At 34.6% G+C, this 20,107-nt stretch overlaps 4 protein-coding genes across 7 annotated transcripts in view; all 4 read right to left on the minus strand.

Annotated features, from left to right (window-relative positions):
- Nucleotides 1–602: 602 nt before the first annotated feature.
- Nucleotides 603–3,147, minus strand: TpnC41C (Troponin C at 41C). Its single transcript, XM_012361348.2, has 5 exons — nt 3,015–3,147; nt 2,625–2,652; nt 2,388–2,531; nt 2,053–2,304; nt 603–1,379 (listed from the first exon to the last, which is right to left on the minus strand). The coding sequence occupies exons 1-5, from the start codon at nt 3,015–3,017 to the stop codon at nt 1,345–1,347; spliced, it is 462 nt and encodes a 153-aa protein (XP_012216771.1). The 5' UTR covers nt 3,018–3,147; the 3' UTR covers nt 603–1,344.
- A 1,748-nt stretch (nt 3,148–4,895) lies between these two features.
- Nucleotides 4,896–8,023, minus strand: LOC105668780 (troponin C, isoallergen Bla g 6.0101). Of its 2 annotated transcripts, XM_012361349.2 has the most exons (5): nt 6,695–8,023; nt 6,508–6,541; nt 6,242–6,385; nt 5,731–5,985; nt 4,898–5,645 (listed from the first exon to the last, which is right to left on the minus strand). In XM_012361349.2, the coding sequence occupies exons 1-5, from the start codon at nt 6,695–6,697 to the stop codon at nt 5,620–5,622; spliced, it is 462 nt and encodes a 153-aa protein (XP_012216772.1). In that variant the 5' UTR covers nt 6,698–8,023; the 3' UTR covers nt 4,898–5,619. The 2 variants fall into 2 exon arrangements, with proteins under 2 accessions (XP_067208061.1, XP_012216772.1); XM_067351960.1 differs by having other exon boundaries at nt 4,896–5,985.
- A 1,016-nt stretch (nt 8,024–9,039) lies between these two features.
- On the minus strand, nt 9,040–12,148 carry LOC105668777 (uncharacterized). The gene is made up of 3 exons (XM_012361345.2): nt 11,938–12,148; nt 11,214–11,511; nt 9,040–11,024 (listed from the first exon to the last, which is right to left on the minus strand). The coding sequence occupies exons 1-3, from the start codon at nt 11,967–11,969 to the stop codon at nt 9,189–9,191; spliced, it is 2,166 nt and encodes a 721-aa protein (XP_012216768.1). The 5' UTR covers nt 11,970–12,148; the 3' UTR covers nt 9,040–9,188.
- Nucleotides 12,149–12,758: 610 nt separating this feature from the next.
- LOC105668778 (carboxypeptidase N subunit 2) overlaps nt 12,759–20,107 on the minus strand; it is a 99,521-nt gene continuing 92,172 nt past the window's right edge. For all 3 annotated transcript variants that reach the window (XM_067351957.1, XM_067351958.1, XM_067351956.1), the window contains exons 6-8: nt 18,877–19,057; nt 18,551–18,690; nt 12,759–18,191 (exon numbers count right to left, since the gene is read on the minus strand). In XM_067351957.1, the coding sequence (XP_067208058.1) occupies nt 17,920–18,191; nt 18,551–18,690; nt 18,877–19,057 (593 nt within the window). In that variant the 3' untranslated portion in view covers nt 12,759–17,919. The remainder of the gene's footprint in view (nt 18,192–18,550; nt 18,691–18,876; nt 19,058–20,107) is intronic.

Consider the following 20,107-nt stretch of genomic DNA (forward strand, 5'->3'; position numbering starts at 1 on the left):
AATATTTTTGGTCTTGATAAACTTAGTAGCAAAATACAGATTTTCTCAAACTTTCTTAATTAAAATATTTTTTAATAAATTAATTTAGTGCATATGTGAGCCATATTGAGTAAATATAAAAAATAACATTTGCTTAATGTTAGACAATGTTACTTTTAATTTTATTCATTGTTTGTTACTTTTTAATATAATAAAATATTTTAAAATAATAAAAAATATAAATAGGAGTATACAACATACAAAATTTTTTAATTCCGTAAAAAATATATTTATTTTATGATTGCATATATATATATTTTCTTTTTATTGCATTTACTTATTACATCACAAAGTTACAATAAAAAAACGAGTATAAAAGAGAAGATACCATGCAATACTATTGATTTATTATCACAAAGATCATATTGCTTCTTTTGTCTAATGTTGTGCATTAATATTAATATTTATTGCATAGCATTTTTGTCTTTTACTTGCTTTTTTTTAACATTGTCACGTAATTAGACAAATGTGAAAGAAAAAAATATAGAAATTCGACCGTACATTGTTGCAAAAATAATCTTTTAAATTTGCGGTGAAAGAATATTATAAAATAACGTTGCAAATCTTGGATTAGTTTTGTATTTATTTAAAAATTATGAGACGTGTCACAGTGATGCAATACATATATGTCGATGTAAAAAAATTAGACGAGGAAAGTAGCGCCTTGCGTACTTGAACGTGCTGCGCTACTTCGCGCACTGGTTAATATCCTTCAGGCGCAGTGCATTCACGCGCGTAAAGGAACATTCATTATCTACGCATGCACGTGAAACATAATAATTATTTGTGTACAATTTACATAATTATGAGCGTTTCAATACTTTCACCCGCGAACTTCCTAACGAAATCCCGATGATATAGCAGAAAATTACAACTTTTCTCGCATCGTAATTCACGATTAGAAATAATCGTTTTGAAATTCCGCACGTGTATCCGTTTTATCGTGATGAAGAAATGTGCAATGCTACTTTATTTGAATGAAGGTCATTCCGATTTATCGAGGCACTCGGATTTCATTTTCACTGCTCCTGGCGTCGATTGAAGGCGTTGGAAAATGCTGCGGTCTTCATCTTGCATGATGAAAGCTGCCGACCGTCAGCCAACGATATCACGAATGATCGTAAACGTCCAATTTTCCGCTCGGCCGTAGTTTAGTAGTTTACAGAGCGTGGTGATGCAGATGATGAAGAAGGGACGCGCGCGCTCTCTCTCTCTCTCTCTCTCTTCTTTGATGAGCGTTTGCCAATTGCGCGGCTAACCCCGGCCTTCGAGCGCCCATCTTCATTATCAGATTCGCTCTTTGCCTTAGTCGTCTCCTCCCGTCATGACTTCCATGAACTCTGAAAGCGCGCAAAACACAGTGGGCGTTAGTTATAATCAAGCGGCGCCTCGTGTTTCCCGCAAAACTTGGCGAACCACCCAAGGCAAGGGACTTATTGAATGTTCGATCGACTTTGCTATTTAGTGCCGGTTATGTTGAACATCGTGCTGACATTGACATGCGCGAAACGAATTTACTTGGCTCACGGTTTGGTAACTTGAGCTTTTTAAATGAACTAGTTGGCTTTCAAAGCATGTCACATGTTATCTTATCTTGCGAATTACAACTGTTAAAAGTCTGTAGAACTTCTTGAACGTATTATTTTAAATATCTTGTGTTCTTGGCACGTATTGTGATTTTTAATGAACACTTTGACACTACTATATTTCTTAAATATAATGCTACGTAGACTTTTTTATAATTTAAACAAAAAAAAATAGTAGATAAACACAAGACTTAGTATTTTATTTTATTAAATTAATTTAAAATATTTACTTTATTTTATTTTGTTTTTAAAATGCTGAGTTGACAAATAAAATGTTATAAGTTAATTAAAATATTAAGTTTGTTAAATATTTTAGTTGAATGGTTATTTTACTTGGACAACGCTGATTAGGTTTGTTTATTTAGGATTAGAAACATCGCAGAATGATGAACGTATTTGAAATTTAATAAAGCAAGAAAAGAGATACCGTCAAAGTCAAGTGTTCCTGAGCCATCAGCGTCGATTTCCTCAATCATCAGATCGAGTTCCTCCGGTGACAGTTTGTCATCGAGTTCGTGAAGAATATCACGAAACACGTCAGTGGTTATATAGCCGTTGCCTTCTTTGTCGTACAATCGGAATGCCTCGCGTAGCTCTTGTTGCATCGCTTCTTGGTCCTCTTCAACTAAGAATCTAGCTGCCAATATGCAGAATTCTTCGAACTCGAGTTCACCAGAGCCTGTCGATAGAAAAAAAGAAAAACATGTATCAAAACACTAAGCATAGGAAACATTATCGCAAAATTAATGACATTTAACTTACCATCCTCATCTACTTCTTTAATGATTTCCTGCAACGTACTATCGCTGAGCTCGTGACCCAGCATGGTTAAGATTGTGCCCACCATAGTGGTGCCGATACAGCCCTTCTTTTCGTGATCGAAAGCATCGAAGGCTTTCTTCAGCACTGTTTAGAAAAATAAAATTTAAAACAATTTAATATTATTCTGAATATTTTTGTCGCATGTACATGTGATATGTTATACAAAGATACACTTACGAGCAATTTGATCCTTGTTTAAGTCATCCTGGAATCATGAGATACGTAATTACAATTCGCAACTGTCCAAAACATCATCCGAAATTACATTTCACTAATATAAAACTCAAATAAATCTATATGAAAAGAAAGTAATTAAATTTTATTTTCAAATTTATTCATAATTATCTTAATTATCTGAGTTGTGTAAAAAAATAATTAATTAATTACCAAGTTAATTTTTTTTCATATTTTTGTTGGATACTAATTATTATATTGGTTTTATTTTAATATCTAATTATACTAAATATGAATTTTATTCGTATATTTTGCTTTTACATTTTCGTTATATTTTCTGAAAAATTTTGCAACTTGAATTATTTGCGTGTTTACGAAAATTATAAGACTTGCCATGGCGATGGTAACTATACGCGCTCTCCGTGGTACGTTGGCGTCGACGGTTTCTCGAAGTATGCACCAGATTCTGGCTGTGGACTTCTGTTTTAAGTGGTCATAACTTCTGGCACGTGATTGATCAGGTACATCCCGAATCTAGCGGTTTTCAAATCCATCGAGGACGCTCTCCCCACTCTATTTCCATAGACGCGCTTTACCTAATTGTGCAGAACTTGTGGTAACACACTTAATTTTGAAAATCACCCATGCCTTTACTAGTCATACGTTCGATTTGTCAGCGGTTCGGTCAAAAGTGCCAAAAATTCTGACGTTTCTACATTGGCGGAATTAATGCGAGCATATTGCACACGATCCGTCTTGATGCAAGTAATTAACTATGATGTGAAGCGTGTAACATCGACATGCAGCTGCATCAATTACATTAAAGATTATTTTATTCATTTATAACGAAATTGTCCAGTTCTATTATTTAAATAAAATTTGTGTTTAGTTACCATTGAATGAGATATTTTATAAAAATGTTATCAAACATACATATAATGCGTGTAACAGTTACGATGTCATATGCAACATCTAAATGAACGATTAGTTCTATTAAAAAAATTTTTTTGATATAACAAATTACATGATATAATGTATGACATAATGTGAAAAATAATTCTGGCAAGCAAAAATAATTAATTTTGATAAAATTTTAATGCATAAAATATTGTATAATTTTTTATTTTTCCAAATTTTGAAAACAATACTCAATATTAATAAAAGTTTAAAATACTGATTATTATATTATTATATTATTATATTAATATTATATTATATAATATTATATTATTATATTATTTTTATATAATTAGTTTATTTTATTGTAATTTGTGTTTTAATTTCTATTGTAATAACAGTTTGAAACTACAATTTTATTCAAATAGAATTTATTGGAAATATGCAAAAGAATAAGATTTCATGATAAGCATTTTTGCTTAAACATAATAAATTTTTTCTCCCAGATTAATTTTTATCAAAACGTAAAGCAATTGCGCGCAAATTATGCTAAAATTGTTACGTTTTCCGATCAGATCGTCGCAAAAATATTTTATGATTAACGCTTGCACCGCTTTGGTCGAGACCTCACAAGCGGTTCATTGTGAAATTTTGCAATGTCTCGGAACGGCGAAATTTACGAGCGACACGATGTGCGGCCAGTTACATAGATGCAACAATAGACACATTTGGCTCACCGCCTGAGAATTCATGGGTGAGGCTGACCCAAGACGGTTCTATGCAATAACCGTGCATGTCTTATTCTTAGCTTCCTAATTATAAGCTCATAAAGCCCGGCAACTATTATATTTAGGTGGTTTTATCGTTCATTCCGGAATATGTACAGTCGCTTGCGATGGCGTGCATTGTCGGGCTCCTTGGTAGACACGCCTCCGCGATTCTTTTGACGAAAGTTCACAATAGATTACACTACTATTACAGAATCAAGCGTGTAACGTCGCACAGCTAGTGCATGCAAAGCACGTGCCGTTACTGCTGCCAACACGCCACGCATCCGCGAGCATGCATTTTCATGTGCGACTTCTTGCACATTGATGACAACTACAATTATAGACTCTTTACGATAAATATGAAAAATTATGGAGGACGTGTTGAAAGAGTTGCAAAAATTGCGTACTTTTTTAACTATAAAAATAGCATGTAGAAAAATAATAGCAAAATTTTATTTTATACATTATATTATCAAGACATTAAAATTTTTTAAACTAAAATTCAATATTATTAAAGTTTAATAAATAATTAAATCTTTTTTTTTTTAATTTCCAATAAATTTTATTTTTGCTAAAATCTTAATTTTACATTGTAATTATGAAAAAAAATTAAAATACAGATTGAAACATAAGAAATATAAAATTTTTCCTTAGACAGATTACATGATTACGTAATTCAAAATTTTGAAAAATAAATGTACAAAATTTAATGTATCAATGATTTGATCGGTACTTATTGGAATGAGTATACTTCTCTACAATTTTTTTCCGTTTTATTGTTTGATATGGTTTTTTGATAACAAATTAATAATTTTATTTGGCATATACATTAAAATTTTTTAATATTTTAAATATATATTTAAAATATGTAGACTCGCACCACGCAAGCAAAATACATATTTTATAAAATCTTGTTTGATTAAATTACAATTTGCATTTGGATGCAGTGTATCTTGGCACAAAGAATGTAGCATGCACTCTTGGCAAATTAACAGCTCTAAATTTTAAAGTACCAATAATCGCCATTATTATATTAAAAATATTATTTTAAAAATTGCAACAATGTCTAATTTACATTTGACACGTTCTGTATATTATTTTATTGGAAAATTTAAAAATTTTTATTTTTAATTTCTACTGGAATTTGTAGCTTATATATTTTATAAAAATGTAGGTTTTTTTGCACACTGTTTATGTGATAAACGAGCAAACTTTATATTTTGCCAGCGTCATGTACAACTTCGAGGAGATTTCGGCTTTTCTGTTTGCACAGACTCATTCGATACGTGGGCGACGGACACGGTGTATCCACGTAGTGCCAAAGTCATAATTTATCCTGTCATGACCTCCATGAATTCTGTAACGTAAACGCCGGGTTAGTCAAGTGTGCATAAGCGAAGACGAAGTGGATTAACACCTGTGCACCACGCAAGATCTCTCACCATCGAAATCGAGCGTGCCAGATCCATCAATGTCCACCTCCTCTATGATCATGTCGAGCTCCTCCGGAGATAGTGCGTCGTCCAGTTCGTGAAGGATGTCTCGGAACACATCAGTAGTAATATAACCATTGCCCTCTTTGTCGTACAATCGGAATGCCTCTCGTAACTCCTGTTGTATCGCCTCAATATCAGTTTCCTCCTCGAGGAAGCGCGACCCTAGCTTACAAAACTCTTCGAATTTTAATTCACCAGTTCCTAGAAATTGAAGATTTATGGTTAATCTCGTGTTGTATTCTTTCTTTTATTATATTTTTTCGAATTTCTTGTTTCTTCTATTACATTTTCTCTTTTGCATTGCACATTTCTGTAGGTTATACATATTTGGAGTAAAATGTAAAACTTAAGAACTTAAATTTATTTGTATATGGCATGCATTGCCATTATTGTTTAAAATAATAACTAAAAAATAGCTTAAATGATTATGTTGCATTATCAGTAATGCTACATTTACCCCATACGTCAATTTCCGCGATAATTTCCGCGAGCTCCTCTGATGAGATTTCGTGCCCAAGCATACCCAGAATCGTGCCTATCATGTCTGTGCTAATACATCCTTTCTTGTCGTGATCGAAAGCGTCGAATGCCATTTTCAAATCTATTCAGAAAAATTGTTCCTTAATTTTTACATGTAATTAAAAATACACTCTGATTGTTAATAGTAACTTTAAACTATCACATTACGAAAGTGATGTTAGTTTAATATGCAAATGTACTTACGAGATAGTTGATCTTTGCTAAGCTGAATTTCATCCTGCAATCGAATGAACACCATTAATAGCAATACAAATCTTCAACAATATATTGCAACAACACGCAATGCACTATAAAGAACTCGCGATTCTTATTTTGTACTTAATTTAGATAATTTAAAAAAATATTTACTGTAAAACTACGCGATAATTACCATCGTTAAAGTTTGATTTTCTGGTGAACTATCAAACTGTCGAACAAAATCGGAAAATTAACGGGTTGCTTTGAGATGCCGCTAACTTACTGCACCGATGAAAAAGTCATACTGAGCCGTAGTAAACTAATTAGCAATACGATACTACAGATATACGATACTACAATCGGTGTTAATAGATCATCAATCATGTATCGAATCGAACTATAAAAAGGTTTTTATTTAGAACGCTTTCTCGACAGTCTCTTTGCGAAACAATTAACTTGCTGACGCAATTGAGTAAATGTTTATTTTTTTAAATTTAATATCGTAAATTTTCTAGTTGAAAGTACACGAATATCATGTTTGTCAATTATATAAATTATAATCTTACATTTTTTTATTAAAGCGTACTACAATACTTGGAACTCTCTGGATATTTCTTAATTTTTTAATCGTATAAAAACTGATTGTTTTTTATTTTATTTTACTTTCTTTAAATAATCAAATCTTTTTTTGAAAGATTATAGATTTATTTTTGTAAAAGACTTGTAGAAATAACAGAATTATATATTTATAATTAAAAATTAATTAAGTGCATATTAATTAAATTAGTAATTAATATAATTATGTATTTTTAAAATTAAATTTTTGAGCTCTACTTATAGCTCTATTTATAAATTAACATTTGAAACTAATAATACAAGAGAGAAACAGAGAAACAGAGTGAACAGAAAAAGAGAGAGAAAAGATGAGAATTGTGAATTTGTCCATCATTTTTATAAAAATATTTATTTAACATTTAACATTTTCTTAGTCAATACATGTAACTATTGTATTTCTTGATTCATATAATACTCAGAGCTGGCATAGTCTAGGGAAGAATTTGTAACATATTTGATATCATCTTTAAATGACGTGGATGATCGCTATAGCGAATCGGTTCCCCCGCACATAGCAAACTATTCGCGAACATGAAAGCGGTTATACGTTGTAGCGTATCGTACATATAGCGGTTTGGTATTGGCATTGCATCCTTTTAGAGGATTGCAGTGGGTTGCCGACAGCCCGTACGTGAAAAAAAATCATCTGGCAACCACCGTTAACCTCGATATATGTATGTTAATCCTCACCGGCCAATCAGATAAAGCTTCGACGTTAAATCGAACTACTGACCTAACGGCTAAAAATATTTTGGGTAGGGGAATCGCTTCATTACCATAATAAACGACTCATTGCGGAATACTAAGTTTAGGGTGATTAAAATGCACAAACTTCCGTCGATCGTTTTGATTTTATTATGTTTGTTTACGCATATTAATTCATAATATCTGAACAACTTTTTTTACTTTGTTATTGTGTTGTAGCTATTTGATCCTATAGCTTCATCCTTGAAACATTGAGATTATAATTGCCAAAAAAATCATAATTATAATACGTGTAGATTATTTTAATGAGCTATGAAAATATTTTAACTGGAATTTTTAATATAAGCAATAATTTTATTAAATAAGTTTTAATACAAAATTGTTGAATTTAAAGTGTAATTATTAACAAATCTTGCGCAAATTGCTTGAACTTTGAAACATTGAGACGTTTATAAAATTGGATATCTTTCAAATATATATCTTTACTATTGATTTATCTCTAGTATTCTTATTCTCACTAGGAAACCTTTCGAGAATTTATTTCCCGATTTCGATGAATTTACAGGACATTTAAAACTCGAGAATGGAATGCTGAAAAAATTGGCTTCCGTTAATAATTAAAAATGTTAATAATTTAAAAGTTGTTTGCTGTGCAAAGATAGCTTTTATTTGGCGCATTTTGTGCTAAATAATTTTATTATTGATTTTATTTCTTTGTGATATATTGCCTAATTTGCTTTATCGTTTTGATTCTATTCGTAAAACTGTTAAATTTTGCTTAAAATAAAAATTTGGTATCACAAACTACAATGAAACATTTTTCACAAAATTCTTTATAATTTTTTAACTATTAACATTCGGAAGCTAATTTTTTCAGCATATTATTCCTCTAATCGAGTTCTAAATGTCCTATAAATTTCATCGAAATCGGAAGATAGATTCTCGAAAGATTTACTAGTCAGTGCTCTTTTTGAAAAAGAATTACAATTCTATTGTGGCAATTTACTGTACTGTTCCTAGAAGTTAACATTGACCCATGTGACTTTGGGCTATTAGCCAGATTTAGCCAAGCTCAAAGCGAGCGCAAATTCCGGACACGTTTATACGCTAACATTATACAGAACATAGCGGATAACGTAGTTTGACATGTAAACAGGTATATATCAACATTTGGATAGGATATCTTAGTCAGAAAGATATGTATAATCTTTGCATAATTTTATAATTTTTATTTGGAACTTTATTTGAAATTTCTAAATATATTTTTTTATAATTACTCCAAAACAATTTTCACTTAAATTAAGATTTGCGAGTTAAAAATTAAACAGAAATACAACAGTATTTATTACATTGTTGCAACATGCAAATTAAATCGTCATAGACATTCTCATTCGTGTACGATGCTGCCGATAATTGTTGCACGACATTGTCATACGCGGAGGAGGTAAGGATGGCGGATCTGTTGCCGAATTCATGTGCAAAATCTGTTTCCAATTCCATGAATTTAGTTGCGAGTAGATCGGTCTAACGGAGATATAGCTCGGATCGCTCTGTACACTCGAATTCCTAGAGTTCTTGTGAATCGAGTTTCGCGCCGGCGAAAAGGGTACGGCGTATACGTCCTCCTTTAAACTTTGCGAGATCGTAGATATCGCATTCTTTTTCTCAGACTCGATAGTGTCACTCGAAAGTCCTTCCGGCAGCACTATGGCATCCAGGGTTCTACGTTTTACGATCATGATTCGCTTGTTTCCTTTCAGCATCGCAGGATTCCGCCGTACCGTGAAGAACATAATGAGAGCACTCACGAAGCATGTTAGTATTAGAGAAATAACGAAAATAATAATAATTATGTTTTTATCAATACTAGATGTAAGTGATCTCGTGGTTAGACCCCAACAATTCAACGGTGTAAAAGTCAAATTGTTCAATAAACAAATCGTATAGCTCGTTCCTACTTCAAGATTTATAAGATAGGCGCACTTGACTTTGGTGACGCAATTTATCGATTTTTTTAGACTGGCTGAGTTTGATCGCACGTCATTGTTGAACCAAATCAAAGATACGTACAAATCCGGTAGAGTGAGCAGAACACTTCCGTTATTGTAGTCCGTCGCGAAGAAATTTTGGAATCCTAATATTTCGAGGTCGACCGTCGAAAATACGTGATGCGAATACTGTGAACGAATTGAATAATTCAGATTATCGCAGTCGACATGAATTGTTTCTCTTGTGCTAGATTCGATTGTAGAAGACGGATTTGAAACGCTTATTGTTGTTGATATTACATCGTTATGTGTTGTATCATTAGTTATATTTATCATCATTGTTGTCGTTTCATCAGTTTTATTTGTCATCATCGTGGTCGTTTTATCAGTTATATTTATTATCATCGTTGTTGTTTCGTTGCAAAAATTGGCGAGCGTGAAGGACTTGTTGGCGTTTACTTCAGGCGAGCTGCAAATCAGATCCTTTTTTATCACATTCGAATGTTCTCTCATCATATCCTGCATCCACTTGAGTTTACAATCGCAGTGCCACAAATTGTTATTGATTGTCAGACCGAAATCGATATTCCACTGAATTATTGTATCAAACAGACCTTTGGGTAAAGAGGTCAGAAAATTATCGTTCATGAATATCTGTTTCACAGATCTGGATATTGGCGCGAATGTATTTGGGCAAACAGTCTCTATGTATGATTTGGATAAATAAAGGGATACTAGGTTGAATACGCCAGAGAAGAGCTGCGAATCGATAATCGGGATACGGTTGTATCGTAGAGACAATATTTGTACTGCAGGTAAAGGATATTCTCCCGTAATATTTCGAAGAACTTCTGTATTTTCGATAGCATTTTCGATCTGAAGAGTTTCTAAGGTATTTCCAACGTCTTTTAATAAATTCCTGTCGACCCATTTTATTTTATTGTCTATAATCCAGAAATCTTTCAGATTTGGAAGATAGCGAAAAGTTGCTCTTTTTAAAATAGATATATTATTGTTTATTAGAAAAAGTCTTGTTGTCCGATGAAATATTGTTGAGGAAAAGGCTTTTTTGTTTAAGTTGGTTAGGAAGCAATTGTCAAAAGTTAATTCATTGATCGCTAAATCCGTCTGCAACCACTTTTTTCGAAGTTTATTGCCGGGAAACGCCGATTTTGTGAATTTTATTTTTACAGCAACATTTGAGCCGCATTTAACCTGTTAAATAATTATTGGTCAAATTATTTTTTATGTAATAACACTCAAAAGTTCTATAAAATCTCTATTTGAAACGTTTTAAAAATCTTATGTTATATTTAATATTTATTTAAAATTTATATATGCAATATATTAATTTTTACTTTTATTTGTATTTTGGTTATTATATCTTAAAATGATGATTATTACCTTGAAAGTGTTCTCGATGAAAGTCTTTATCACTTTTCCTGAATCGAGTTTCTCGGGTATGTAAGAGCATGTAATGATCTTGCATTGCTCAAAAATGCAGTACGACGTATCCATTGTCTCGTTATTTCTCAATAACGACGGTCCAAGTTCTTGCTGATTGACGTCGTATTTTGACGTGACATTTCCTTGTTTTGTAGTTTTGGTATGATTTAACGAAGCGCACAGTGTGTGAGAGATGAAATATCCGACTGCACTGTATACCAACGCAACTGCTAGAATCGCCCAGCATGCAAGGAGACTGCATTCAATTATATCTACTTTAAAAGAGTCCGTGATTATCACGGATAACAAATGGATATTAATTTTACGCATTATATTGATTCGAATGTTTCTAGATTGGTCAATTAGGAAAAAATAGATAATTAATATAATGGCTACAAATAACTTTTAAACTTGCGATAAAATGAACTATTAATTATATTAATTATATTATATTAGTATATCAAGAATACGTTTGATTAAAAGAGAATGTGGAATACATTTAGTGAACTATTATAACAAATTGAAGCTCTTTATATTACTGATTATATTGACACATTTATCATAATTACTAAAAATTTTCACCACGCTTTTTAATTTGATAACTAGTTTATGATTTGTGGAGCTTTAATTAAGATATTTATTTAATTTGGGAATCGGAAAACGTGTTAAAAGCCATGAATACCTTTTTATCCAGAGTGAAATCCCAAAGTTCATCTTTGACGTTGTTGGTAGTACGCCAAACACTATTGCTGGGCGATGCGGTATGATTAATGCATCCCAGAGTTCCGTTGCATTTAGAATCGTAATGTGCTCGCACTCGATATTGATTAGCGTTATCTTGTGCACTTGTCGATATACATATCTCGTATTGATTACCGATGCGACGGTACTAAAGCGAAACTTGGGTAAATTACTTCACATTCTAATTAAATAACTATGCTATCAACGGCCGAATCAATAGAATCGCCGGTTTTTATGCAATTTATTTTATTGAAATGCAGTAAATGGTGCAAATGACGAACTAACGATGCTTTTGCTTATGTCATTTTTATTCATTTGAAAGTTCACATATACACGTTAATCATTAACGACATAATAAACAATGACATATAGACATTAGAATTTGAGTAGACAGGTCCGACAGGTGCGGGCCGATACGAGAAAAATGTTTCATAATACATAGATATCACGTAATAGTTATCATATGACCATATACATGTAACATTATGTATAGACATATACAGACGAAATTCGTGTACGTGTACGTGTACGTGTTGGTATGCGTGGTATAACAACCATGTATGTAACATCGATATAACATTAGGCGTGATTTAATCTCGTACGCGTGTGTGTGTCCATTTAGATGTGTGTATATAGGTACCTCTGCCTAAGAGCATTTACGTTGAAAGATGTAGACGTGTACACTGATTCAGTAACTAACTTTTCTCTTCATGTCTAATTTTACACGGACTTTACGTCTTATACACGTAGGAATTACGATAGTTTTTTTTTTCTTTTTTTTTTTTTCCTTTACTTGAAGACAATGAGAAAAGGGGATGGAAATGCTCCGTAAAACCTAAGTGTGTCGTGTTTTGCGTGTACATAGGCGCGTATATAATGCATGTGTCGTGTTGTGTACAGTATATTGTGTGTGTTAACACAGATACGAGGTTTCTCGAGTCATGCGAAGAAGCAACGTGTGAGCGAGCACCGAGATTATAAAGATAATATTCTTCGATCGATATAATTAAGCTCCGTTTATCGTCCTTACGCGTGGGCGTGGGTCCTGGGTGGGACCGCCGACAATTTCGTTTACACATCCTGCTGACGCACGCACGTATGCTTATTTAGGTATCATCGTGTTCGCGCGTATTCACGCGTCTTTTCAGGGTATTCGCGCGTTATCAAGTGAAGTAAGTATAATTAGCGGGCCAGAATACGCCCGTTGGGCGCGCCGGCAACGATCCGACCACATTGTAAGACGCTGTACAAAAATATCCGCTTATAATAATTAGTAATAATAAACGGCGCGCCCGACGAGTCCAGCGCCGGCACCCAGCGATATGTCTCGACATGGTTCTGCGGGCTCGATATCCGGCGATCTGTAGCCTTTTCGCTGCTGCAGCCACTGATAAGCGCTCAGTATTCTTCTCGCTGTTTGTAAACTGTCAGAATTCTAGAAACAGTTCCACCTCTCGGTTTTATTCAGTTATTATTCGATAAGGTGTGAAATGTGATTCAACATTATATAGCATTTTTATGAATAATAATCAAGTGTTCAGAGCATCTTACCAGCGTATGTCGCTATGATATCCAGCAGCGAAGAGATTAGAGACGCGCGGACTGTACGTTCCCGTTTTCGCCTTATAATCGCTCTAAAAATTGTTTAAAGATATGTCCTAACGCCCGAGCCGGAAGTTGTTTAGCGAATTGGGTAAGAGAGCTTTCGCGTGTACGAGCAGATAATTGATTTAAATTTGAGGAAATTTTTTACCGCGACAATAGATTTGTTTTTATTCCTATTAATTAGAAAACTTTGTTCTATTAATTTATTTTATCAATTAATCAAGTAAGCAAAGAGAAAGAATATTCAGTGGTGTGGAAGGTTGTTGGGATTATTAATTGGAATATAAGAAAGCAAAACATAGAAGTTTGAGACATTCTTCTTACTATATTTCAGTTTCTCATCAATAATTAATTGATTTAGGTATATATACCGAACTTCTGACTCAGGTATAATTATACTATTTTGCTAGCTGTACTTTCGTGTCTATCAACTTTTTTTTTTGTAACTTACTACCGTTCACACATTGCCGTTTTTTCCCTTTAATAATCATAAATATACATAAACTTCAAAATAATTATATATACTTATAAATTATACATACAGAATTATAATAAACAGGGAAAGAGCGGGAAAGGTCAGTATTAAATATATAGATATGCCTCGTACGAATCCTAAGCTAAATGTAGGGCCTGCAGAGGATCGCATTCGGCGTATCTTTTACTTATCTAAGTTTAATATAGTAGCAATGATAAATATTTTTTACTTAGAAAATTCTACACTGAATTTGCTATAAAACGTAGTATAATACGAGTAAAATGATAAAACAGGTCGTAAGCATGATGAAACCTCACTTGAATAAAAACTAATTTTTCAACGTCAATGTGCGCTCGGCGGCTTCGTATCATTATCTATATAACTTCTTAGAAAAAACATCCAGTGCATATATAAGAGATATAGGTATATAATATATATCTTTTATGATCGTAATAATGCATAATAATATATATATTATATGTAACGTACATATATGTATATATCTATATATGTATATGTTAACAAATAAATTCTCTTAAATCTCGTACGTTCACGATATGTATACGATCTTTAGTCGTTACAGCTTCGTCAAGCCTTAAATCGACTTAATTAATCAGTTTATCTTACAAGTAGACTTGGGCGTATAAATGATATGTGTACGGATGTATGTGGTATTGTTGCGCGCCTTTGCCTGCGCATTCGAAAAAGAAAATCTTCACTCGAGCGAATGAGACATTAACATTGTATTAATTATATTTCTTCTGGATCATCGACGTAATCATATTGCATCAAATTAAAACAAATAAATCCTTATGCAGCATACAAAAAAAAATATAAATGTAAAGCACCATCACGCTATTGCTTGTTTTGTTTAATAGTCCATTTTAGTTTTAAATTATTGCGTGATACCTTGGTGCCCCAAAAGTGACTTCTGTCTTTATTTCACATTAAAATATTAAAATATTTTAATTTTGAAATACTCGCTGAAAATTATTTTTATTATTCGTAAAAGAAAAAAATCCTAACTTTTGAAGAATAATACTTTTGACGAAACTAATGCATAGGATGTTACTAATTGAATCTTGCTAACCGCTATTTTACATAATGAAACGAAGTAGGGTAATTGAAGGCCTGAAGTACTTTCTAAAATTGATAGCTTCGAAATTCTCTTTCGAAAAGCACGGCTTGGCGCGTTATATAACGCGTGTCCTTAATATTTCGCCACGCAACATGTTCATCTTATAATAATGCCTTAGGCTTAAACTCTACCTTATTCTTATTATATGTATCGAATAGCAAAACACATGTTACTTTCTGCATTAGCACTGTGATCAGCACTACGTCCCGTGAACTGCGCCTCTATGATCGATCTTCCGCACGATATGCCTCCGTGTTCGTTGCTCGATGCATCCTTGGATGCATTCGAAGGTTTCTCGATGCGAAGCACGTTTAGCATATATTTTCGTACGTCACGATCTTTCCGACATAACCACAAATTATCCTAGTTTATTAAGCAGAAGAGAGAAATTTTGTACACAATTAAGGAATTGCGCGGGTGTGATCGTTTGCATTTCGTGCCGCAAATATGTGCGTTGCACGTGCTTCCTTTTGCGAGATGATGTAATCTTAGGGTACACGTCAGCTGTAGCGACGGTGAAGTAACCGAGTCGTAAAACGGGCGCAACGAGGCATTTGAATAACCGCGTTTGTGCTCTACCGGCTTTGACAAGTGTCGGTTTCCTGTTGGGAGTATTACGTGTCATCAGCACAGTCATTATTTCATTTCGAGCGGTCGGGTCTTTGCGAATCGAGTTAGTTAAGTATCGAGGCGATCTCAAGATGTTAGCCGCTACCGCGCAGGGACAGAAAAGCTTCTAGCAGAAAAGTTGGCAAAAGACGGGTGTCAGAAACATTGTCCTCTTTTGACTTTCCATTTTAATTGAATAATTCAATTACTTTTTAATCATTGTGGCTTGAACAAGAGTTTATTTACGCCAAAAATAATTTAAGCGGGAAGATTCAATAATCTGTTTCCCGAAAATTTTTAAGTAAAAAATCATAACTAGTGTTTTTTCAAAGTCTCGGAAGATCATGACGTACGGAAAAAATGCGAGCATTACGAGGGATGTCGACGATTCGCGGCACTGCGTTCAACGGGAACGTATTGATATGTATATGACGAGTGGCCCGGTGGTATCGGCCGACTTCCGACGACTGACTTCCGGCCACTCGAATCCGCTACGCTATACTACGCCTCGCGCCGCGAGTTTAACAAATAACCACGAAATAATTGGCAACGATGCTGATATGTAACGTTTCGGTGAAGAAAACTCGTGCATTCTTTTCACGAGCGAGAATTCTTCGGTCCACCGGACGATCGTGCGATCGACGTTCGATCTTAGCAACCACTCAGACCCTATACTATCGAACTGTACAAGTGAACAACATATCTCGTTGCCAAATAACTACTTTGTATTGCGTGAGAGAAGTCTCATTGACGAGTTATCAAGCAGCATGAATCGTAGTTTATTTACTACGGTTGCGGTGGGCGTCTACAATTCGATCGTAAAGCATCTGAGAGTTCCACAAATAACAATGATTTTATCAGAAATAAATCCGCCGTCGTAGCAAGTATAACTCTTACGCGCCGCTTGTTACGCTGATGTCTGTGCGGCCGTGCAACGTCTATGATTATCATTTCGACACGCGGCAATTGCAAAGAATTGCTCGTGGCACTTACCGATCGGCGATCTAGCTTGCCGCGATGCGATTGATTTTTTAAGCATGACTAGCCTACTCTCGCAAATTCTACTCCGCGGGGGGCTTGATTGACTGGAGCAAATAAATTTATCGCTGGATTGCAATTACCGCGAAAATTAATTGATTCACATTACGAGTATCGAATAATAATTTAGAGACAGCGCCAAAGAATTTCAAGAATGCCAATTCGATTAAAATCCAAATATTCCGGCAAACTGTCTTGCAGGCAATAGAATAGATAACCGCGCGTGTATGAAAAATTGATTGAATCCAATGTCCGATGAAGGAACTTCCGATGATTGGACAGAGAGCAAAAATATCGCGAAAGCGTCCGGCGAGTATCCGAAAGAATTTTAAATATTTAGTTCTCAAAAGATCGATTGTCATGCTACGCGATTGCTCATGCGCGATCGCCTTGCATGGACGCGTCTGCACAAAAAAAGCAGTTATCCGCCTGATACATCTTTCCGCGCACGAAACAGACACCTGTCCTCGATGGGAAATAAAAAAGCGGCTCTTCGGAGGAATTTATCATTCCTCCCTCGTTTCGAATCATAGCAATTCGTGTAATAACGCCCAGATGCCCGAGATTGAGGAGATTCTCACTGGTGTTCGATAAAATCTGCTAAGATCCGCGTACTCGATCGATCGTAACAAACTGACATCGCGATAGTGCGCCGACTTTTTGCGTCGCAGCCGTCTTATGTCATTTTTATGACGAGCCATGTCTACCGTGAATATATCAAATTATAGCGCGACGAGATGCGCAATAAAGTTTCATTTCATTCTCTGCAGAAGGCTGGGCTCTACGTCAGCGGGCAAGTTTATCGCGGAATCGTGACGCGTCTCCGCTATCGCGTCACGATTACCCCGAAAAAAAAACCAGGAAGGAACGTTTCTTCGCCGTAACAAGCTCTTTGCAGGATTGAATAATGAAACCGAAAGTTCGTCGTGATTTCCAACAATTATAATGGCGCTCAATGAAAAGATCGATTGTAAATAGAATCGTTTGATCGTCCCGCTGGTATCGAGACGAAAAGTCGATGATATTTCAATCACGAAGTCGCGCGCCCCTCGGCGCGCTTACGCTAGAACGGCAGCGAGAACGATCAACGGTAGTGACGCGTCGACGTATATTTTGCACCCGGTAGCCGCCGACGAGACTCTCCCGGCATTCTTGCCGGCCACGCAGCCCATCCTCTCGAGCGGTATATTTTGCACCGAGTACTCACGATGCTCTGAGGGCATCGTGCAGACCGTCCGCTTCTTTGACATCATCTCGTCGTCCTTGTCGCGCAAACTCCCGAGCCACACGGAGTACCATCGCAGCTCGCAGTCGCAAATCAGAGGGTTATCTACGCGCGAAAGAAAGAAAAACGGAACGAAAGAGAGAAATGAGACAAAATAAGTAAAATTGAATGTAACTTCCACCGAAACGGAATTTCTAAATTTTCGTTAAAACTACAAGTTTTTATAAAAGAAGTCAATAAGCGCACTTATATTTGTGCAGTATTAAGTATTAATTATTTGAGAAATAATTAAAAACGAGTTTTGAGATATATCTCATTCGTGTGTTTTGGCATTAAACATTTAATGGTGCAATTTAGATGGAAAGGAAGTTATCGGGATTTTGCAGTTATCGTATGTTTGATTGAAGAAAATAATCTTATAATTAATGTTAATATTAGAAAGGAGAAATTATTAAATACGTTACCTGTTATATCGATGTGGCGTAGAGTGTCAACGATGGTCTCCGTAACTTCTTCTGGGATATGTGTGAGTTTGTTATTTTGCAAACTCAAAGTTTCTAACGAATTGAGGTTCTCAAATACCAGAGGCGGGAGCACTTTAATCCTGAAAAAGAGAGTAAAGTAACGTAGAGCGCTTGACGTATGCCAAAAAAAGTTTTTTGATGGATTTGTCATTGATTAATGAACCATCAGTTAGTTGCTTTCAAATTGCAAAAAATAAGCTTATGCGCAGAACCAACTTATGTATACGTGACTTTAATTCTTATAGCATACGGAAGAAAGATATTACAAATTTTTCTGTAGATTAAGGAAAGTGATGGAATCTCCGTAACCCGTGAATGCGTCCTCCGGAAGTACAGTGATGTTATTTGACCGCAAATCAAGATGACGTAAACGATGTAAACGCCGTAGAGCGTCGCTTGGTACTGAATGTAAATTATTATCTCCCAGTCGTAAATACTGCAGATTTTCTGAAATAAAAGATTGAAGATTACAGGATAGAAAAAAAAAGAAATATATTTTGTTATTTAAAATGCGTAAACAAAATCGAGAACTTCAAAATCTTTTTTCTTCTCGTTAAATTTCCACGGCTATTAATTTCTATGCAAGAGTTAATTGATTCTCCCGCTTGACGGTAGAAGTAACGTAATTAAAACAATTGCACAAAAGTATAAAATATGTATATTTGAACGCGAGTGGCAGCAATCTGGCTCACAAGATAGAAAAAAACTTCGTTACGTGAAGAGCATTAACAATAACTCTCAAGAGTTGTTTCATACGCTCAAACAATTTTTTTTCAACCGACTTGTAGTTAGTTATAATCAAGTCAAGTTTCTCGTAGAGTGGCGAATAAATACTTTATCGATCAGGAAGAATTTACGCAAGAATGGATTCAACACTTTGTTCGAAAACTTTAATTAGATCGATCAACATTGCGAAATTGAATGCAATTAAACTGTTTTAAAATTTATTTTTAATATAAACAATATTATTTATTATAAATTTATTATAAATTTTTATAAGAAATTTAAGAGAAAAATATGATAGCGATATTATTTTTGACAATTGAATATTTCGATATTGCTTTATCAAAATCGAGAAATATCGATATTTTGCGTATATTTGTTCACAATACCATTTTGTGTGTCCGATTTATTCATTTGTCTTGTCGATCGCACACGGTATTGCTCGACTAAATCGTTGAAAGCGGCGATGTTGTTCGTTCATATGAAATAACGCTTTGTTGAAATACTATCTTGATAGGCGAGCTTGCGTTCATGGGATGCAACGAGATGAAGGGTAGTTTGTAAAGTGTCGTTCGCTCGTTTATATCCACGCCCAAAGGGAACCGATTGCATGCAGCCGTGGCACGCGGTAAATTTAAATGCTAAGCAGCTGTGGCGTTCGCAACGATAAATAAAGTAGAACGTGATGTACAAAGACTGGAAGAATTTCACGGTAAACTGAACACAAGCCGCGCGAATTCCGCGGTAGCATCGGAATCGAGCATCTGCCTCGAT

Source organism: Linepithema humile, chromosome 3 (genome assembly GCF_040581485.1).
Source record: "Linepithema humile isolate Giens D197 chromosome 3, Lhum_UNIL_v1.0, whole genome shotgun sequence".
NCBI lineage: Eukaryota > Metazoa > Arthropoda > Insecta > Hymenoptera > Formicidae > Linepithema > Linepithema humile.

What these genes read in the sequence shown, in the direction of transcription:
- TpnC41C (XM_012361348.2), bottom strand. An exon ending in TAAAGAAGTAGATGAGGATG is followed by an intron (nt 2,305 to 2,387) that starts GTAAGTTAAATG and finishes TTCTATCGACAG; the next exon opens with GCTCTGGTGAACTCGAGTTC. An exon ending in AGGAACACTTGACTTTGACG is followed by an intron (nt 1,380 to 2,052) that starts GTATCTCTTTTC and finishes GCGCGCTTTCAG; the next exon opens with AGTTCATGGAAGTCATGACG.
- LOC105668780 (XM_067351960.1), bottom strand. An exon ending in TAGCAAAGATCAACTATCTC is followed by an intron (nt 6,386 to 6,507) that starts GTAAGTACATTT and finishes TTTTCTGAATAG; the next exon opens with ATTTGAAAATGGCATTCGAC. An exon ending in CGCGGAAATTGACGTATGGG is followed by an intron (nt 5,986 to 6,241) that starts GTAAATGTAGCA and finishes TTCAATTTCTAG; the next exon opens with GAACTGGTGAATTAAAATTC.
- LOC105668777 (XM_012361345.2), bottom strand. Translation starts at nt 11,969, where the DNA reads ATGAACTTTGGGATTTCACTCTGGATAAAAAG. An exon ending in ATTTCACTCTGGATAAAAAG is followed by an intron (nt 11,512 to 11,937) that starts GTATTCATGGCT and finishes AATTGAATGCAG; the next exon opens with TCTCCTTGCATGCTGGGCGA. An exon ending in TCATCGAGAACACTTTCAAG is followed by an intron (nt 11,025 to 11,213) that starts GTAATAATCATC and finishes ATTATTTAACAG; the next exon opens with GTTAAATGCGGCTCAAATGT.